This window comes from Vanellus vanellus (assembly GCF_965231255.1).
Source record: "Vanellus vanellus genome assembly, contig: HAP1_SCAFFOLD_36, whole genome shotgun sequence".
Lineage (NCBI taxonomy): Eukaryota > Metazoa > Chordata > Aves > Charadriiformes > Charadriidae > Vanellus > Vanellus vanellus.
The window spans coordinates 1072498-1094070 of NW_028127470.1; the positions used below are offsets into that span (position 1 = coordinate 1072498).

The window sequence follows — 21573 nt, forward strand, 5'->3', positions numbered from 1 at the left end:
CCTGTGAGCTGAGAAAAGTTTTCTGAGTTCATTCCCAGAATGAGTCGGCATTAGTCTAGGAGCATATGAAAAGCCTGTGCAGAGCGCAGTGGAAAACTAGGCCGTTTCAGGAGCTTCTAGGTGGTAAATGGCAGTGTTAAAATCGGGAAACGTTGTTGGAAGACCGTATGTACAAATGGAGAAGATTCATTTGGAGCCAGTTGAACAACGGAAACAATCTTAGAAGAGAAAGAAGTTGGAAGCGACACTTGAACTTTGGCTAATTGCGCAGCAAGCTGTGTAGCGTATTTCTGCTTCCCTCATAACAGTCCTCAAGACTTGGAGCAGCAAGAATTGGAACAATCAAAGCGCTTGCGATAGTCCTTCGAGTAGGAGAGAAGACTGGAAATTTGATTTGATTTAGAGGGAATCTGAAACAGGAAATGACAGTGGTCTAAATTGCTCCGGGTGCTTCTAAGATTAGAATTCTTGTGAGCAAGATGAAAGGTAAATTGTGGAGCAGGTCGCCAGGCAGAGTAGTGGCAACAAGTGCTTGATAGGGGAGAGGAGAAACCTTTGGGGCTTTGGGGTTTGGTTATTTTTCCCCACCTCTGGGGGTAAAAATAGAAGATAAAAAATGGACTACCTTGTGAAGTTCACTCCCTTGCTTTATTTTCCTGTAACAGTTTGTTGTTGATGTAAAGCTTCCTGTTTGCATTGGGTTGCATTTTGTGAGAGGGCTAAACGATAGCCTGTGTCCTTCTGTTGTATAGCTTCAGTGCAGGAGTCTTCCTGTGCTTGTGCTCTGCTCTGGCAGTGGGTATTGTCCTGGGACGTGTTGCAACACGTGCTGAAAAATCTGTCCTCACCTTGTAATAGAGGTGCATGCCGACTGCTTGGCATGTTAGAGAGCAGCGCGCGCTTCTTCCTTCCATAGTTCATTATTTCTAAGTAGGAAATGGAAGTTGGTAAGCTGTAATAATAGACTGCACCTTTTCAGTTGAAGTTAATTCCGTGAAATAGCTGTAGGAAATACAGTAAAGGGAAGGCAATAAGAGATTTTTGTACAGGGCTGTTTTCTTTTTCTTTTTCCTTGATAGAATCGGAAACCATGCTTTGTTTTTAAGTCTTATGCTCCTGTATTTACTTTCTTGTTTGTGATGTGCCAGTTCTGGCTTCCCTTTTGAATGATTTCGACTTGGGTTGTCAAACAGCTGAAATATTAACTTGTAGTTTTCCTGCAGGTAACTGCTATAGAGCCCATAACGAGTCACGGAGGAGCCAGTGTGAGCACTCAGCACCTTCATCAGAGCCTGCAATGGCTCTTTGGAGTGGCAGCAGTGGCTACAGATGTTGGTCATCTACTTCTGGTTGACCTTTGTTTGGATGATTTGTCTTGCAGTGAGAACGATATCGAAGCATTGGGTAAGCTTCAGTTTTTAAACATGAATTGAGGTGTAAGAAAATGTGTGTCTTTTAAAGAAGCAGTATGCATCCCGCTTTGAAGATACTAGTGTGCAGACATTTGTGAGTACTGACTGCAGGTGGCGGTCTGACATTGTATAGTCCTGAACTGATTAAAGCTAGGAGTGGCTGATTACTCCTTCTAGTGTTATAAATGCCCCCTCCCACCGAGATCGCTGTGTCACTATGGTTCTTGCCAGTGAGGTGTGGGAGTTTTACCATCTGAGTCGGTGCAGCTGCCTGGTAGGAAGTTGTGTCGGAGGTGCCCTATTTCTTGGGAATGTTCTTTGGCTTGTCTTAAGTGACTTGGGGCAAATTCTAGGCTTGTTTTCTAAAAAAAATCCAACTTGTCAAAACCCCTGCATTTGGATGAATGAAATCTCTGATTGGTGTATTCAGATTGCATCCACTGTTTTAACTATTACAACAGTGGCTTCAGGAGTTGGTGTCACTTCAAATAGCTTCACTGTGAGGCCCAAACTCCTGATGTATGGAGTCCAAGAGGAATTTGTCTATGAAGGTTACGCTTCTACTTGATTTTTGCCTACGAGTGAGAATACGTGTCCGATCAGAGAGTTCTTATGTTCTTTGAAGACGTACAAAATGGAAATGGCAAAAAAAGTGCTGCATAAATTGGTATTTTGCCTGGGACGGTCGACTTAGATTATGGGTTTTGTGACGTCAGCGTATAAAATGCACGCTAAATGGCATCACGCATTCCTTGTTTTGTGTGTGTAGATCTGGAAGTTGTCACTGGAAGTCCTGCTCAAGTCCCACAGAGGAGAGAAGCTGTGACCAGAGAAGGGAGATGTCTCTGTTTTTATTTAGAAAATCCTTCCGGAACAGCAGTGTCAACGCTGTGCTACATAAGCAGAAGCAATCAGCTCGCTGTGGGTTTTTCAGACGGCTACCTGTCACTGTGGAACATGAAGACTTTGAAGAGGGAGTAAGTAGGCCTTTACCCTTGGCCACGCCTGGAGGGGCAGCGGTCTCCATTTTTTGCCTAAGGAAGTATGTGAATTTAAAGAGGACTTTTTCAGGGACTGAACCCAGTATGAGTACAATCTTGGAATGTGTAGAAATCCTCTTCTGCAATACCTTTTAAGTCATACCTGCATTAAGTGGATGGCCTTCTCCTGCGTGCACTGGGATTGTTTTCCTTATTGTGCCTGTGGATTGAGGAATTGTAACCCAAAGAAGCATGCTTTCCACGTCAAGCAGCTGGGATGCGATAGAGCCGATTTTTATCAGACAGTCTGTTCTACCAGTAGTATTCAGTGAAACCGTTGTTTCCCTGTGTGCGTATTTTGATGAAACTGATTTGAGGAACTCTTTTTCAGATCCAGTAACTGCACCTAGGGCATACTTTGAAAGGCTGAAGTATGTTAGTGGTGTGATTTTGGTGATGCTAGTCGTTAAAATGTGCAGGAGGAAACAAGTGAGAGACGAAAAATCAGTAGCTGATCTGTGTCTGAAAATATATTCTTTCCTCCACGTCAGCTTTGGCTGAAATCAGAGATTGACCCATTCCGAGGCAACGATGCATGTGAATGAAAGTTTGCTTGCAACACTTGGCGGTGAGAATAAGGGAGGTGTAAATTTATAAGTAAGAAAAATTAAGAGGTGATTTAAGATCTGCCAAAGAGCAATCTCACTTGAAATATTTGGCCAGCTTCAGACAGGGATTCACTTCAGCACGTCTGCAGCGACTCACCAGAAGCTGTTGGATGCATAGCCAGTGGAGGAATAATTAGGTGGCAAGAATGGACTGTGAAGGTACCAATAAGATTCACAAGTCTGGAAGAAAAATGCTTTGTGTAGTCCAAGAAATGAGAAGCTACTTGTGTTTGGCACTGTTTTAAATTTGTTCAGAAGATATGCTGCATCTGAAGTTGAATATTGAAGTAGGCTACAACAGTAGGAGCAATCTTTTGCCTGGCTGCTGAAGTAATCCTTTATGATGTTCTTCCTCCTGAGGCAGAGGAGGACATAAGCCCAGGTTATTGCGTTTGCTGGACAGGAGTTTCCTCACCTCTTGACTGTTGCATATACAGTTGTCTCTTCCTTGACTCACTTGTTTGAGATGGAAGTATGACCTTCTGTACTTTGAGGATAAGCTCGTAAGGTCTTCTTTTCATGGAAGAAGCTGCTACCCTTCTACAAACAGTTAGGGCCGGTAGGCTCACCTTTTCTTTTTTCTTTTTCTTTTTTTCTTTTTCTTTTTCTTTTTTTTTTTTTTTAACGTTGTAGGCACCACTCTCAGCTTGAAGGAGGAAGGATTCCTGTCTATGCTGTCACTTTTCAAGAGCCTGAGAATGATCCTCTCAATTGTTGCTACTTGTGGGCTGTTCAGTCTACACAGGAAAGGTGAATAAACACTTCAGTGTCACTTCAGTGAGCCACTGAATTTTATTTTTTTTTAATATGTTTGTCGGCATACAGTCGATACAGGTATATTTGTTTTGTTTCTTGAGCTATGCAGGAGATTCTGTCAGGTAGGGAAGGTTTTAAGCTGACAATGCCATTTTTACAGGCTTTAAGAGATGTGAAGAGGGACCCGGTAGTTCCCGCCTTCGGAAAGAAGGCAAAGCAACCGTGGCTGCATTTTTGCGCTTGCATTCTTAAATGATTTCCTTTTGTTTCTTGCTGACTGCTTCACGGTTTGTTTGATGCTCCCAGCATGGTATTAAAATACCATTAAAAGCAGTTGAGGCTGCAGATCTAGAAGACTAAAGGTGCCGATACAACAGCCCGCTGCCCCTAAAGGAGGGCGGTGACAGTATTGGCGATTGCCTTGTGCCAGCTTCGGCAGTCGTGAGCCAGTGAGCCTTCGTGAGCCAGTTCAGCTCACCTGGAGGGAAGGATTCAGCAGAGAAGTCAACGGTTTCCTGCTGGATGACTGCATCACATCCGAATGCGGGAGGGTGCAGTGGGTGCAGGAGAGGGACCGGAACTTTGGTGGTAAGGGAAGGGGAGAAAGATCTCTCTCTCTTTCAGCATCATCTCAGCCGTTCCGAGAGCGACAGTCTTTTTAAGTTTGACTTTAAAGCAGTTGTGATCGAGACCTCTTGGCTGTGAAGAAGTCTATCCAACAAGTTTTAGTCCATGCAACGTATTAAAGCTTTCAAAATGTATGGTTAGCATTTGCCCTTGGAGCTTTTAGTGCCAAAATGTCCTCTTATGTATTTTAGTGGCTAAATGTGGCCAGTTACCGTGTTTTGGGAAGCGGTGTTTTTCTTGTCAGCAAGAGCGTGCTATTAAGAAAACGTCGGTCTAGAACTAATGAAATGATTATGAGGATTATAAAGCATCTTTGTAATCTAATTTCCTCATTGATACCCTTTTCAGCGAAGGTGATGCGCTGAGTTTACATCTGTTGCAGTTAACATTTGGTGACAGAAAGTGCTTGGCATCAGGACAAGTCATGTATGAGGTAAGATGTGCACGCGTGTGAAAAGAAGAGTTATTTTCTGTGGGTGAGCATCAGCTGAGTTCGCAGGGCTAATATTGACCATCAAAATTCAGAGCTGACTGGAAAAAAAGTAGTCTTTTGCTGAGTCTTCTTGGGCCTGGCCTTTGTGCATGCTTTTTGAAAACAAGGCGTACAGTTTTGTGCTGCAGTGTCGTGTGTTGCAACTAGATTCGTCTGCAAAGAGCCCCTATCAATTCAATTCCTGAAGAGGAAGCAGCTTTTACAAATAAAATTATTCTTAAAACAGCAAATTGAGGGCATGTAGGAAGAAAAGACAGGGCCTCGAATAGCTTTGTTTAACCAACCTGCAGACTTGAATAAGCTTCCCTCTGTCTCCCTTTCTCCAAAGACGGTCATCTATACCTGTTTCTTCTTTGCTGATCTTTGGGTTTAGTTTCTTGGTTTCCTTTTGAGCTCTGTCAGCTGTACTTCACATGAAATGTACCTACAGCGTCTCGTACGTGTTGATGATCCTGAAACCTTGTAGCTGTAAAGATAACTTGTTCTTCTCTTTGGCTGGGTTACCTATTGAATCCACTCTCAGAGCCAGCAAAATATGTAAATACAGTAAACAGTGGGATGACTCGTTCAGAAGAGAATACAGAAATGTACAAGCTGGCTCCAAAGGTGGTGCGTTTAAAATGCAGGTGAGGTATCATTATATCTCTGGTATGTAACAGATATAGGGCGCATCTGTGTAATGTAGAATTCTATTCAGTAGTATGCTCGGAAGTCTTCCAAAACCTTTTTGAGGGGAAAGTAATCTTAATTCAGAGCAAGCCTTTCCTCCTATTTTGATCCTTTGTCTTGCATATTCTCAACAGGACAAACCCCAAAAGGTGCATTAGGCCAGGATCTGTACTCTACCGTGGGCACTTTTAGTCCCAGAACACTTCCTTGGAATCACAGCTTGGTCGGTACCACATGACTGTCTGCCTACACGGCTGTCTGAGACAAGTTTCTTTCCATCCTCAGTGGCAGAAAAGCGTCTACTTTCATATCGGAGTGTGACCAGTGCATCTCATTTGAAAACTCTCTTCCTGTTTTACTGGTCGATAAAGTCCCTCCTTCATCACTTCCATACAATGGAGTTCCTTAAGTGGGATTTGCTTGCCCCAGTGTGGGAAGTTTCAAATAGACTGCTTTGCTTCAGAAGTTGTCTTAGGCAGGAATTGTTTTGGTATTATTTTGCCCTTTCCCTCTGCGCCCTCTTTGTGGAGGACTGGCTCTTCATATATGAATGAAAGTCTAAATTTCTAGCTCTTAAAATTAGTCTCTGACAGGTTTCTGGAGTTTTAGTACTTTACCTGATGAAACTGTCTTTTGGAGTGGTGGATGTCTCGTTCAGGACAACATCTTTTATTAAAATTGGGTGTAGTGATCATTCATTCTGTACCAAAAATGAGGCTCTTTGCCTATGCTTCACATCAGTTTTTCAAAGAGATGGTTTTCATTTTCCTCATCTCCTCTGCACGTCTGTTATTTTTTTTAGGAATGAAAACCATAATTTTTTGTAATTATTACTGGTTTTAGACAGCCTTGATATTTATTTGAAACATTTCCTGGAACTATGAAGAGAAAGCTTGCCTCTTCTCAGGTGAATTAGATGTATGTTATGAGATCGTATGGGAATGTGTTGTTTCATGCTAATTTAGGAAAGTTTTAGGAAACTTGGGTAGAACGTGGTGTGATCCGTTTCTGGGTTGGCTTTTGTTTGGTGGTGGTGGATTTTTGTTGTTTTTTTGTTTGGTGTCCACAGTACGCCCAGTCTTGCACCGTACAGCAGACAGTTCGAAGCAATGCTGTGTTTGGAAAGACGGTTCATTTTAGTTAATGCTTACTTAGCAACTGGTGGCATCAGGGGTTGAACACAATCCTGCCGGGGTTTCAGTGTATCTCAAAGCAGTTTGCTTACTCTGTAGTGCTTTGTGATCCTAAATGCCTTGGCCACGTGCATCCCATGTCCTCTCTGTTTTCCCCTTTTGCTGTTGGCTGTGCTCGGTGAAGGACCTGAGGGCCATTCACCCATTTCACCCGATTCACCCATTAATCAGTCTCTGACAAGATGAGAAGAGGAGGTGGCAGGAGCTTATGTGGTTTGAAAGAAGATTGTTCCTCAGTAAGAAGTTCTCGTAGTTCCCAGCGAGGGATGTGCGTTCACTCTGGCGATGTGCCTCTAGATCATACCTCTCGACAGAGCTTTAGCTGCTGCGATGGCGTGACTTCTCTGACTTCATCAGTTCTGTGACCAAGACACGGAGGAAAGAGCTTTGTGTGCATGCGTGCTGCGTTATTTCAGATATCTCTTTGTAGATATATATTTAGGTTTATAAAGAAACCTTGACATTGCAAGGAAGTCTGCAAAACACATTTAGATCTGAATGATGTTAGGGAAATGCTAGAGTTTGAAAACGTGCCTGGTCTGTACCGCCAAACTTAGCTGTTGGGGTTTGACACTGAATTCTCTTGCATGTCATTTGTAGTTTCTATTTATTGTCACAAATAAGCTCATGGGAAATATACACGGTAAAATATGCTTATTATATGAGATATAGAGTGTCTTTCATATTTAGCTATAATGTATGTTTTTATCTCAAAATGACCCTTTGTCTCTTCTGTTGTTTCCCCAGGGTTTGAAAAACTGTGACGAGAGGTACACTTTAGATCTCACGGGAGGAGTCTTTCCCTTGAGAGGGCAGATCAGCAGTATTAAACTACTCAGCTGTCAGACCGTAGAAAAATTTCTCAGCCCTGTTGACAGAGAGGATAGCATTATTGAAGGTTTGTTCTGATGCCTGTGTTTGATTATTTTAAAATACGTGGGTTTGGAATGTAAGCAATGGATGCTGTTCTGGCCACAGGGTCTGAAAGCCTTAAATATCTGTACAGACTGGATTGTTGGGATTATTGAAAAAGACAAACCGTGTGCTTAAGTTATGTGAGACTTCTTTAAGGTAAAAACTAGGTGAGTTTTCACGCTTGCTGACATGCTCTAGCGATGTATGGTGGGGTCATCTGTATACTGCTGGTCAGGCATTTTATTCCTTCAGCTGTCACCTTTGAACAATAAGATCATTCTCTCCACTGCTTTGGAATGTTATCTGAATCTCTTTTTGCCCTGTTCAAACCTGTTTGCGTGTCTACTTCCAGATGGTAGTCCCTCACAGGTGGTGTTCCCCAGGGCTCAGTACTGGGGCCTGATGTCTTTAATACCTACCTTTATTAATGATCTGGACAGAGGAATGGAGCGCACCCTCAAGAATTTTTCAGAGGACACCAAGCTGAGTGGGAGCCTTGATCCGCTTGAGGGTAGGAAGGCTCCACAGAGGGATGTGGACAGGCTGGCTGGCCGGACTGAGGCCAATGGTCTGAGGTCCAACAAAGGCCAAGTGCCAGATCCTACGCTTGTGTCATAACAACCCCATGCAGCAGTACAAGCTTGGGGAAGAAGTTCTCAGGATCACAGCCATCGAGGGGAGAGAGAGCACTTCACAGCAAAGTTTCTAATTGATATCGAATGTGATGTTCGTTGTATGAAATCGACTTGTTGGCCAGGTCGGGTCAAGTGCCCGGGTGTCGCTCCTCTATGATTCTAAGAGTGGCTGGAAAGCTGCCTGGTGGAAAAGGACCCTGGGGGTGCTGGTCGACAGGCATCTGAATAGGAGCCGACAGTGTGCCCAGGTGGCCAAGAAGAGCAATAGCATCCTGGCATGTCTTAGAAATAGTGTGACCGGCAGGAGTCGGGAAGGGATTGTCCTGCTGTACTCGGCACTGGTGAGGCCACAGCTTGAAGACCGTGTTCAGTTTTGGGCCCCTCCCTGGAAGAAAGACCTTGAGGTGCTGGAGCATGTCCAAAGAAGGGCAATGAAGCTGGTGAGAGGTGTAGAGCACAAGTCTTGCGATGAGCGGCTGAGGGAACCGGGGTTGTTTAGCCTGCAGAAAAGAAGGCTGAGGGGAGAGCTTCTTGCTCTCTTCAGCTACCTGAAAGGAGGCTGTAGTGAGGTGGGGGTCAGTCTCTTGTCCCAAGTAACAGGATGAGAGGAAATGAGCTCAAGTTGTGCCAGGTCTGGTTTAGAATGAGTATTAGAAACAAATTCTTCACGGGAAAGGTTGTAAAGCGTTGGAACAGGCTGCCCAGGGAAATGGTTGAGTCACCATCCCTGGAGGTACGTAAGAGACCTGTCGCTGTTAGGTTAATGGTTGGACTCAACGATCTTAAGGGGCTTTGATCTTAAGGGTCTTCATCTGAAATGCCTTTGGATTAAGAGAACTGGTGTTGTGTGTGTAAGTGTGGAGGTGTGAATGTTGTGAATAGTTTATGTTAAAATCTCTATTCCAATTTCTGGTTTGTCAGGGTTTCTTTGTTTATTTGGTGTGAGAATTGTGGTCTTTCGTTCGGAATATGCATGGAAAGGAGCTATTCTTAAAACTCGTCATTGAGTCAAAGCTGGAAATGAATAATGCCAGCTGTGTGAGACAAGCATATACGACAATTATTTGTATGCTTTCTAAAAGTCGCAATGTATGTGTTCCTAGCATGCTTTTTTTGCTAAACTGTTCATCTAGCTAAACGTCTTGATCAGCTCTTCATGTACGGAGAACTTAATTAGCTAATAATTGTGTATTTGACTTTGCTTAGAACGGATGCAATTTGAACAAGCAAAAGGGGCAGTATGACTGAAACCTGTCGCAGAGATGTTTGCTGCTCTGTAATTTTTTTCACTACTCTTAGTAAGTGTTGTGTTTCATGAGTGATAGAACAAAATTAAGCCAAAATCGAAAGTGGTGTTTTAAAAATATCGGATCTACCCTATTTTCTGCAAATAAAACAATGTCTTCTCTTTTACAGCAATATATCCTGACGTCAGTGTAGCAGTCTTCAGTTGGCAAGTGCAAACATACGGTCAAGGCAAACCATCTACTTATTTGGGCGTATTTGACATTAACAGCTGGTATCATGCTCAAATGCCAGACTCGCTAAGGTAGATTTTTATTAAGTTGCTTTCAATATCCCTGCAAATAATTCATTTGAATGTCGGCGTTTAGCTGACGCCCTTGTTTTCTTTAAGGCCAGAAGAGTTCCTTCATGATTGCCCCTATTTTGCTTTGTGGTCACTGGAGACTGTGACAAGCATGACTTCTCCCGAGCTCCTTTTGGATATTCTGGTACATGAGCGCAGTCTACGTCGGGAAGTTCCTCCTTTTTATCCACCACCGGAGCAGTTTTTTAATCCGAGTGCCTGTACTTTTGGTAGGTATTTCAGTGCTTTTAAGAGCGATAAGCTTAAAATGAGATGCTATTTCTCGGTTCTCTTGTTCATTGTCTGTCACACAAAAACCAAACCCAACCCCCCACACCCCCAACCCAACTCTGATGACGTTGTACTAACAAGGTATTTCCTCTTGTGAAATATATCTGGCAGTCTGCGGAGTTTTGCTGCTTTTGTGACGTAGCCTGTGAAGTGGTGCTGGTTATAGAAGGAAATGACTTGGAACTGAAGCTCAAAGTACTCAGTTCTATCTTTCCAGATACTGCTATGTAAACAATGTAAACTGGTCATAACATAACTGAGAGAGTCTGGAAGGTTGTCAAACGTTTGTTGTTTCTGCAGATGGCACCTGCTTGCTGAACTCCGGAGTTGTTCACATGACTTGCACCAGCTTCCAGAAGGAGGTGACCTTTTATTCTGTCTCTGTTGAGAATGTCACGAGGTGGACATTTTCTAAGCTTTCTGTTGCACTGCTTTCAGTGTCTGAGACCATTTAATGCTCCTCCTGCCCATCCACACGCGTAATTGCAATTGTAGCCTGTCACCAGATTTATGCAAATGCTCATGCTTTAGGTCCGCTCTTGGGACTGTAAAACCACCACGGTCTCCTGTGGAAGCATGATCAGGGATTGGATGTCTAGAAAGGAATGCAATGTTGCTCTAGGAGCAAGAACAGAAATGTTGTGGAAGTCGGGGAAAGCTGTCACTTCTTTACGAGCCATCGGTCAAACTGCCTGCATAGTCTTGAGTTAGAGTTTTTATCCCCGATTAACTTGAAAAAAGGGAGCCAGAATGGAGAAAATGAGAAATTACTTAACTGTTTGAGAAGAACGGAAACTTTTTTTCTCCCAAACTTGGCCCAATTGCAACTTCCGAGCCACTGCCCAGATTGTGACAAATAATGTTGACTTAAGTTTCAGCTCGCTAAATATTTCCAACATGGATCAGCTTCTGCACAAACAAGCATCGAAAGGATCTTCCAAAGCGTGGTTTACAGTTGTGTGTTAGTTTAGCTGCTATAGAATGCATTTTGTGTCAGTGGTCAGGGAAAAAGAAAGGCGTGTGTATCGAGAGAGAAGCTAGAAAATACTTAATCATTGCAAGGGCTGCTCTTTTCTTTCACAGGATTTTTAAAATAAAGTGTAACTGTTAGTTTGGCTGCCGTCTTTAAGACTCGGCATAGTAACGCTTACTCAGATGGCTAAGCCAAAGCACATTCCTGATGCAGGCTTTCTGACAGTTTAAGGGGACGTTTCTATAATTTCTCTTAGCGGTTACCCAGGCCCTTAGTGACCGACTAACAATGCGGCCTTTATGAGTAGTTTTGGATTGATGTTTCAGACCTTGAATTTTTTGAAGAAATCTGTCCCTTCAATGACTGAAGCCATTGGTGAGAGCTACCACAGGTGTCTGGTAGCTGGCTTGCTGTCTCCAAGACTCGTCGATGTCCAGCCATCCAGTTTGAGCCAGGTGAGCGCATATGAGGGAATCAAGGGGGAGATACAGCCCTCTGGTTTGGCGGGGCTGGAGAGGCTACAAGACATGATAAAGTGGTTTTCGTATTATTTGCCAGTTGCCCTGAAATACGAGTGTTGGCTGGAGTTAGCAGAAGAAATAGTATGCTTAGCCGCAAACTATGGAGTTTGACTGGGAACAGCCCTAAGAGATTTGTCTTTAGAGACCCGTCTCTTAATTCTGGGCCACAGACGTGCACAAGGAAGCGTGCGCTCAGTGCTGGTCACGCGCAACATCAAGCCTCTTTCCCTCAGAGCAACCTCCATCCCCATCAGTTTCTCGAAGCATGAAGTTTAGTGCAGTAGCTGACGATGGGGGTGTCTCGCTGGGATGCGAGCTGTTGCAAACGTCAGCTTGCTGCACTACACACGACCGTTTGCTTCCAAGGAAGAGAGCTGTGGTAAAGGATTACTGGTGTCAGGTGAAAGCAGATCTTCACCTCTGCGGCCTTTGCCTCGTGCTACAGTAGCCCAACGTACTCCTCTTAGACTGCCCTCTTGTTGCTGCAACACCGTCATCACCTTTATCTCATGACGCTCACTGCCTTCTGTCTCCTTTATCTCGCCATAGTGACTTCACCCCCTCTGTCACAGGTTTTCCTTTGGCACCGACCGTTCTCTCTCATCTGAAGAGCTTCATGAGAGATGGAGTCTTTGTGATGAACAGCCCGTCTGTTTTTTAATAGCCTTTGCTGGATTGTGACTGTGCTGTTCGGAGACTTGTTATGCATTTGAGCAGGGATTCCTTTGGAATGTTAGTGAGACAAATTGCAGCAGTAGGGTCGAGAAGCTTGGTTTGCAGTTTTGTTTGCCGCTGTGAATAGCATTTGGTGTGTTTCCTTGCCTGCAACCAGTTTTCAGAAAAAGATGGAAATATCACGTGTGTTCCACTGTGTAGAAATCCCTTGGAATGTAACGATTTTGCCTAGAAGGGAAAGATACTTTTAAATGTCTTTAAAAAAACCCAACTAAACAAAACCCCCAAAAGAGCAAAGTAAAAGTTTGTGGAGGAACCTTTCACCCTTCCTGCACTCCTGATGGCAACCTTACACGCACGGAATGCGTAATGGGGAGTGGCAGAGGATGTTACAGAAAAGAGCTAATTGGAAGTCAGTGCATGAAGCCTGTACTGCAGAGGCATGGATCTAAAGATCAGAATTAGCCTTCAGTAAGTTGAAATGTCAGAGGAAAAGTTACTGTGCTCCTCAGACCAAGGAGCAGTCCAGCCTGTGGCTCAAATTAAGACAAAGAGTGTGGAATGACTCGCATGTCTCCGAATTGACTTTGTGATGTCTGACTGAGTATACAGCTAGAAACAAACATTCACCGTTGATGGTTCAGGTGCTGAAAGTAGGTAAGATTCTCATTTTATTCTGTCTGTTATGTTTAGGAGGAGCAGGTGGAAGCAGTATTGTCAGCTGCTGTCCAGACAGGTTCTGCAGAACTTCTGAGAGGATGGACATCTGAAGGTAATACTTCTTGCCTTCTTTTAAGGTGACTTATTTTTTGAGTTTGAAATTTTTGATTCATTTCTTTTTTGTTCTCTTTTTTTCTAAAGTTGCCAGAAGTTCTGCAGTAGCCCAATCTGGCAAGATCCTTCCTCGAATTGAAAGGAAGCGGGCTGTTGAGAGAGCCAAGCCTTACCGTTTGCCTTCATTGGTATTAAGAGAAGGTAACTTTTAGGAGAGGGAATATAGTGGACAACTCACTGTCACTTTGATTACACAAGGCTGATATGTTTCCCTTCTTGCTTTACAGACTCAAGACCAAAGCCATTATCAACAATAACGAAGCAAGCTCATGTGGGAAATGTGTGTAAAAGAGAAAATTTCCTCAGTCGTGTATTGGCCAATATCAGAAAATTCTGGGAAGGAAATGAGCAGAAACCCAGTTTCTCCCAACGCGATGGGTAAGCAGCCTTTTGTCACAGTCTTGAGCTACATGTGTGGAGAGAGAGAGAAAAATCCATTTGCATTATGTGAGTGTTTTGGAGGGAAGGTGCACCTGCACAAAACTTTGGCTTTTTTGCACGTACAATATAGAACACTTGAGAAACTGTCCTTCATAAGGAGTATTTAGAGAGAGAGTTCTGCTATGAAAATCTCACTTATGCAAATACATTTAGATATATGAATATATACACACACACATACATACCACATTGCCATTATGGTGAATGTGTTTACAGAATTTAAGATGGCTGACACAAAAACTTTGATTACCACTAAGGTACCGTTGTACAGATTTTGATAGACTTGCTCGTGGGATCGAATAGTAATCTTTTACCGCTTCCTGCCCAGTTGCTGCTTCGTTTCTGTCTTTTTTACGTCAACTTAAGCAGAATTCTAACGAGCAGGAAAGAGGCTTGCGGTTGTCCGATGATTTTCCTACGGGTGGCACGGTCAAATAAACTTGAATTCTGGTATGTGTGGACTTCAGGGGAATGGGAGTCAGTTACATTTTCCTTGTAATTCTAGTCCTAGAGCTACAGAACCGCCAGCCACAACATCAACTCCCCGTGATGCAGAGTTGTGCGATGCGTTTGCTGGGACACCAATTACAAAATCTTCACAAAAATGTTCCAGGAATAGTGGATCTAGCATGAATTTTTCCAAAAGGTGTTGCTTCTCGTATGTGGATGGATGGATGTGTGTGTGTAGACTTTCTGTGTTTTCCAAGTGCTTGCATTCCGCTTTGTCTCTGTGAAAGAAAAGGTCAACTTGGGCGCACAAGTGAGGGGAGAATGTGAAGTGGTGCCAGTGTTGCAATGTAGATGATATTTCTTCTGGCGTGAGACTGACCTGACTTGCGCAATTTGCAAGGGATTCCTCTCTCCTCAGTGGCAGTGGTTTGGGAAATTAAGCATGAGATGTACCAAAATACTTGAGAAACTAGAAGATGCCTGTAGCTTGTTCTTGGGCCTGATACATCACCTGAACAGGGAGGGTTCACCTGTATTTCTTGTTCCTGGAATGTTTTTGTTATGTGTCGTGTCAGATTTCTTGACCGCAGCGTGATTTTTTCCCCCCATTTATTTATTACTTTTCATCTTTTAAATTGTGAATCTTCCAGATTGCTGGATTTGGTGGGCCGTCCCGTTCCTTCCTGTTCTCCCGTGCAGGCTCGTAGCTGGCAGTTCCCATGCAGACCACCTACTTCATCTGTGGCATCCAGCCCCTTTGGATCAAATATGTGTGGTCCCATCTCACACAAGAAATTCGCGGGAGCATCAGAGCTGAATGTACCTGAGACTCCTCCTGCGGTTAAGGTTTGTATTTTAAAAAAGCCAGCAACAACAACCGACCACACCAGACGCCGGTAAACTTGGTGTGAAATGAAACCACCAAAGAATTTAACGGAAACACTGTTGCGTTCACCTTGTGGAATATTTTCAGTGTGCGCGTGAGTATTGCATATACAGTCCTTTTGGAAGCAGCGCGTTAGGACCAGTCTTGAAGAGGGGAAGCTTAGCTCTAATTAAATTGCCGTGTGCCCATTGTCCCATAGCTTTGGGAAATACACTTCTTTATATTGCATGGAAGAAAGTGAGTTAACACTGGCATGTGGTCAGTACTCATTCAGGAAATCGCCTTGAGGAGAAGTGTATGGATTTCCCCAAGAATGTAGGCAGGAAGCAGCTGAAGTTGAAGGAAATATTCCTTTTCCGCAGGAAGAAATAACTGTTTCTAACAATTTTCCTAAAACTGAGGAAATTAATGTAAGTCAGCTATGTTCCCATTTTCGACAAAACAGAAAAACTCTTTGCAAATGGAGGACAGTCCTGTCTTACTGACAATTGGAAGGCACCCAAAACGGTCTCAGTTTCTTTAGCTGGTGAACGCAAGTTAAAGCCTCATTACATAAGGGCAGTTCTGTTTTTCTCCTATGCATTTTGTGGACCTCTAACACCGAATAGAACCCGTCAAGACTGGGGCCTTTGAGGGCTGTAGTAGGAAAAACAAAAGTGCCTAAACTATTTTTTAAAATAACCATACATTCGTTTGGTTTGTTAGAACTTAAAAGTTTCTTATTTGACTTAATAAAAGAAGTCGTTTAATTGTTAAAGACAACACAAAAAGTTGGGGAGTGCAGCTTTTCGATACTGGGGGCCGTTTACCAAATGACAAAATGCTGTGGGAACCAAACTCATTGTCGGAATGATTTAGGTGCTGAGATCGTTTACTCTCTGTTCCTTATTAACATAAACAGAATTCCCCGTAATGAGTTAATTTCAGCATCGAGATACTTCAAGCTACTTAAAAGTCTTTTTTTTTTTTCTTAAACTACATTTTTTACCATCTGAACTTTGTAAAATATGAATTTTGAAAGGTTGTTCACATGGACTGAAAATTAGAACTAGTGATTCTCCAGTTGTCCCAGGTTCTTCCCCATTGTTTTCACTTCTGCTGGCGCTGATGAGTTCTTCAGAAGACATCCACCATGAATCGTTAGTAACAGTTAGGAGTGAAATGCAAACTGAAGGGAAGGCGTACCACAAATAGATCGGTCTTAAGTAAGAGAAAGTGCTTTTCAGTGTCCCACATTTGAGATGAAGTTAAATGGGCAGTCACTTATTTAGCTGTCTCGGCTTTGGGATTTAGGATGACACTGTAGAGAAGAGGGTTACAGACTTGGGAATACGTAAATCCCTTATGGTGTAGACGGGAAATTTGTGATGGGAAGAAGGCAGCGGGTACATGAGACAGTCACAAAGCTTCTGCAGTCATTCGTGTGGCAGTACGGGGAAGGTTTTTCTGCTTTCGTTATAACTGTTTTGCCCTGATTTAGATGTAAACACCTGCTTTTGGCTCGTCTGCCTTCACTGAATTGAGGACAAAGTAGTCACTGCTCTCTTGTTTGTAGATTTGTAAGCATGAAAGGAAAGCTTATGGCAGACTAGTATGTCTTGAGTTTAGTTGTGAAGCATGGTGTGTTGCTATCATAGGATGCTTTGGCAACTTTGGACAAGGCAGGAGGCAAGAAAACGAGCCGGTTCTATGGAGACTGCTGCAGAGGGGCTTCTTCCTTCTGCCATCGTTGGCTAGCACGATAACGTAGAGGGCTGGGCAAAGGTGCTTACACAGGGGTTAAATTCTCTTGAGCATCGGAGTCACTGGAAATAAGTCACAGATACTACTTTTGTTCTCACCATAAAAGCCTGAGTATCTCACTCAGGATCGTCAGATCTGAGGATCTAGAAGGAAAGAAGAATTGCTCCGTACAGGGAACTAGAAAGCACGAGGTGGAGGTAGTTAAAATATACGTGTTGTCTCGTGTAATCCAAGTGATTCCTGAAAGCGCAGTGTCGAGATGCCAAATGTGATACCTGGCCAGTTTGGCGCAGTGTTGCGGTCACACCTCTCATGACTGAAACTTCAGACGTTGGGGACATTTTGCCCCATTAGGTGCAGAGTCGGTCACTCCGTGTGGGTTAGTAATCGGTCCAGAAGGGACTGCAATGGGATGATTACTGGCAGTTGTGTATGCAGCTTGTATTGTAAAGCCGCTCACTTTGTCCACGAGTGGGGACAAATCGTTACTCGTGAAGAGGAACACCAGAAATGGAGCACTGAATGCTCTCTTCTATCCCTTCAACACATGAACTGTTATCTGTAGCAGAGAGTACCTTGTACGTGTCTTAACTTTTTACACCCAGTGGTGATCTGAAAGGAAAAGCAGCATTTCACTGTCCTCGGTTTCATCTAGCTCGACTTGAAGTTAGTCTGTTTGGTAATGAATATTGCCTTAACAGACCTTTTTTAACTTCAGGGGATTGAAGATAGTGCAGCACTGGGAGCATCTCCGTGTCAAGGAATGGGCCAGATTGACACTGCTCATGAGATAAAAACGGCAGTCACTCCCAGAAGAAGTGCAAGAAAACGGAAAAACCTGAAGGTACAATTTGCTGAAAATACAGTCAGGGATGAAGAGGCGCAGCCTAGTGACCAACCTCTCTTAGCTGGGGAAGCAGACCATCCTGGGCAGCTTCAGGATTTAGACCCGGACTTGTCTTGCCAACCTGTCTTTTCGCCCCCTCTTTTGAGGTCGAGGGGAAAAAAATGTGTCTAGCATTTCCCGAATTGTGAAAGAACCAGTAAGCAAACCTCTGGTTGTCTCACGTTCTTGACTTTTGCTCTGTACCGCTTTTTCAAATCATACTTAGCAAGGCCTTGCCTTTTTCCTTGAAAGTATATCGAAAGAGAGCTTGAAATTAATCAGCTAAATGATTTGATTATTTTTTTCCTTCATGGAAACTAGCGACAAAAATCACCGTTGAATCTGTGTAAGTCAAGAATTAGGAAGCGTTGCTTTGCCTTTAACAAAAGGCAGAGTAGCTTTCTTTAAACTTACTTGGTGGGCTACCTCTTAATTGCAGACTTTCAGCTTGTAGGATGGTAGGAGAATTTGAGAGGGAAGGTTTGTTTTTGTGGAGAGAAACTGTCATGCTTTTGGGAATCACTCTGTCATGACTTCTTCATGAAAGAAACATTCATTTGTGTTCTGTAGAAGTGTAAGAACTTGTGCACGAGTAATGTTTTTGTTGCCTTGACACAGGAGCTTCCAACTCAAGAGGAGGAGGATACCAACTCCCGAGAGTCTGTGGGAAAGCCAAAACTCAAGAGAGGGAGAGCTGCAAAATCAAAAATGAAGCAAGCCAGCAAGTATGAAATTCTTTTTGAGCACTTATTTGCATTCCTTTGTCGTGCTAGCGATTCAGCTTTTAGCCACCGAACTGCCTCTTCCTCACTTGGCTCTACAGTTCTGCTCTGACTTTCTGAGCCTGTGCAGCTTGCTGGTCTGCTGGGCACCGTTTTCCCCACTTAGGGGTTTAGTTTTCTAATGGAAACAGAAGAGGGATGGGAGAGAAAAGGGCAAGTGGGCACTACTCTTTGCAACGATGGTGCGCTCTTCTATCTGTCTGTCTGTCTATCTGCCTATCTAAGGTCTTATTCCACCTTATGCAACCACACTCTTATGGTCTTTAGTTCCCTATAGAATGCAGGAGAAGGTCAGACAACGAGTAAAGAGAACTGCTTGTTTCTGGCCATGTTGTCCGGTTCCCTCTGGAAAACCATTTGAGGACGGTTGCCTCTTAAAACCTGGGAGGTGGGAGGGGCTCTAAAAGCTCCTGCGAATAGTGACTGAGAATGCTTGGGGCAGTCTGGCAAGGAATGACAGCAGAAGGAAGCTTCTTGATGTACCTTTTCTGCCTTGATCCTGTCTACAAAGAAGGCCATAAATAATTCCTTGGCATTGATTTTGTAACTCCACGGGGTTTCTTTTCCTCTACTAAATACTGTTGGTAATAAAAGAATCAATTTGATACTTCTCTGTCTTTGCAGAACCACAAGAAAAGAAGGTCCTTGGTCACCTCCCCCAGTGGAAACAAGATTCACCTCTCCTTTTGGAAGCACACTAGCTAGAGCAATGGATCGTTTGGCAAGAACACGCCCAGTGTGCATGTCCGCAGCCAACCAAGTAGTTTAATTCCCCTTCAGAACTTCCTCTCGTAGAAGACTGCTCTCAGGGTTGTTACTGCATTACATTTATTTCCTGCCATTTCTTCAGTTCTTATGTAACTGCCCCTAAATAGCTTTGTAATTGATTTTAGAGGGGGGTGGGAGGGAAGAAGCCACAGGTAGAAGCCAATCCATAGTTTCTCGTGAGTCGTTGCCTTTTAATTCTTATCCATAGTCTTGCTGTTAGAGAACAGGGTTTTTTTGGAGTTAGTTGGTCACCTCCACCAGTGGAAATCAAATTCATCTCTCCGTTTGGAAGTCCAGTGGATGGAACAAAAAGCAAACAGAAAGAAACCGCAGACATGGCAGAGAACACTCTGAAAGAACAAAAAAAGACTGTCTCATTTTCCACAGCCACTTGTGCACCAGAAGATGCTGTAACTGTTTTTTAAGTTTATAATGAACACCACTGTTTGTAAAGTCATCCAAATGGTGTGGATTAGGAGAAAAGAAAAAAATCGTCTAATTTGGAAGATATCATTTATAGAAATGGCTGTAAAATTTCATAAACAAAAGGTCTTCGATCAGTAACTCCATATGGACTTTGATTTCCTCTGTCAATGCAGTTTTCTATTTTATATTAAGACTTCATTCATTTATGTAGTATGTAGATACAACTTATTTTAGGAATGTTAAATAAACATGTGTACTTCACCATATGCTTACTGCCTGATAGCTTTTTTAGGGAACAGTGGGTTGAACGGTCTGTATAGGTCAGAAATATTAATGTTGGTTTGCAGGAGTGTTTGGAGCCCTCAAAAGTGAGGCCAACAGCTTTTTAAGCTTTTTAAAGTTTGCTTACAAGTCCTGTAACAAGTTGACATTTAAAACATCCAGGTTTAAATTTTCTACGTGATGTTTGACCTTCTGCCACAAATAATTTGGCTCACAATGCAAAATGTTAATTCCTTACATTCACAGTTAAGCTGTACTGTACTGAAGTCAGAACGTAAACAATTGTATTTTAAGCTGTGCAATATTATTTGGTACTTGTCCTAAACTTTGGGAAAGCTGCTCTTCAGTTCCTAAAACTACATCACACCTCAGAGGTTTCCCTATTTTTTACAATTTGTTGTCAGCAAAAAATTGACTGTGTAGAGGGTGTGCTGCTTACAATAGCATATCAAATTTAAAGGGATACTGCCCACAGACTTTGGAATTTGAGTTCAAGAGTTGATCCTGATACAATATGTAGATGATTTACTAATTGCTGGAAAAACTCAAGAAAATGTTAGAACTGAAAGCATTAAGTTGCTAAATTTTCTAAGTCTCCAAAGACTAAAAGTTTCAAGATCTAAATTACAGTTTACAGAAGAAGTAGTAAAATATCTAGAGCACTGGCTTACAAAGGGGCATTAAAAATTAAATCCCGAAAGAGTAAAAGGAATCTTGCCTCTAACAATACCTACTAATAAAAGGCAAATAAGACAATTAGAATTGTTAGAGTACTGTCGACAATGGATAAAAGATTATAGTAATAAAGTAAAATATTTATATGAATGAAATTAACTAAAAATGAACTAGTAAAGTAGACCTCTGAGGACAAGAGGCGTTGGGAAGAGATAAAAAGAAAATTGATAGAAGCACCTGTCCTCAACTTACCTGATATCCGTAAACCCTTTCAAATTTTCATCAATGTGGATAATAGAACAACATATGGGGTTTTGACCCAGGGATGGGCAGGGCAGAGAAAACCTGTAGGATATTATTCTAAAATCTTAGATCCTGTAAGCCAGGGGTGGACCACTTGCCTGCAAGTGGTAGTGACAACCGCATTATTGATAGAGGAGGTCGGAAAAGTCACCTTAGGAGGTGAACTGAAAGTATATACCCCCCATAACATCCGGGGAGTGTTGCAACAACGAGCTGATAAATGGCTTACTGACAGTCGGTTGTCGAAGTATGAGAGAATTCTGATTAACTCCCCTAGATTAGAAATGGAAATGACTTCCATTCAAAATCCGGCCCAATTTTTATACGGAGAGCCCAAAGAAAGACTACTGTCTCCAGTTAATAAATCTACAGACCAAAATAAGAGAAGATTTAGAAGAAGAAGAATTAGATGAAAGAGAAAAATTCTTTGTGGACGGCTCCTCATGAGTAGTGGAAGGGAAACAAAAATCGGGATATGCCATCATGGATAAGTACACTTTTCGAATAAGAGAATCGGGGCCATTGAATACGGCTGGGTCTGCAAAAGCCTGTGAATCATATACTATGTTGAAAGCACCAAAAACTTTTAGAAAATAAAATTGGGACTATTTATACGGATTCCAAGTATGCCTTTGAGGTGGTACATACCTTTGGAAATCCTACCAAAAGAATTAGCCCGGGGCATACTTAACAAATTACAC

At 42.8% G+C, this 21573-nt stretch overlaps 1 protein-coding gene across 1 annotated transcript in view; it reads left to right on the forward strand.

The window, feature by feature from the left end:
- LOC309685242 (protein ELYS-like) overlaps positions 1 to 21573 on the forward strand; it is a gene marked incomplete at its 3' end in the record, with an annotated part of 238044 nt that overhangs the window by 3184 nt on the left and 213287 nt on the right. The window contains exons 3-11 of the mRNA XM_082501046.1: positions 1224 to 1404; positions 2182 to 2389; positions 3694 to 3810; positions 4792 to 4876; positions 7546 to 7696; positions 9765 to 9897; positions 9985 to 10147; positions 10539 to 10589; positions 11527 to 11655. Of these exons, the coding sequence (XP_082357172.1) occupies positions 1224 to 1404; positions 2182 to 2389; positions 3694 to 3810; positions 4792 to 4876; positions 7546 to 7696; positions 9765 to 9897; positions 9985 to 10147; positions 10539 to 10589; positions 11527 to 11655 (1218 nt within the window). The remainder of the gene's footprint in view (positions 1 to 1223; positions 1405 to 2181; positions 2390 to 3693; positions 3811 to 4791; positions 4877 to 7545; positions 7697 to 9764; positions 9898 to 9984; positions 10148 to 10538; positions 10590 to 11526; positions 11656 to 21573) is intronic.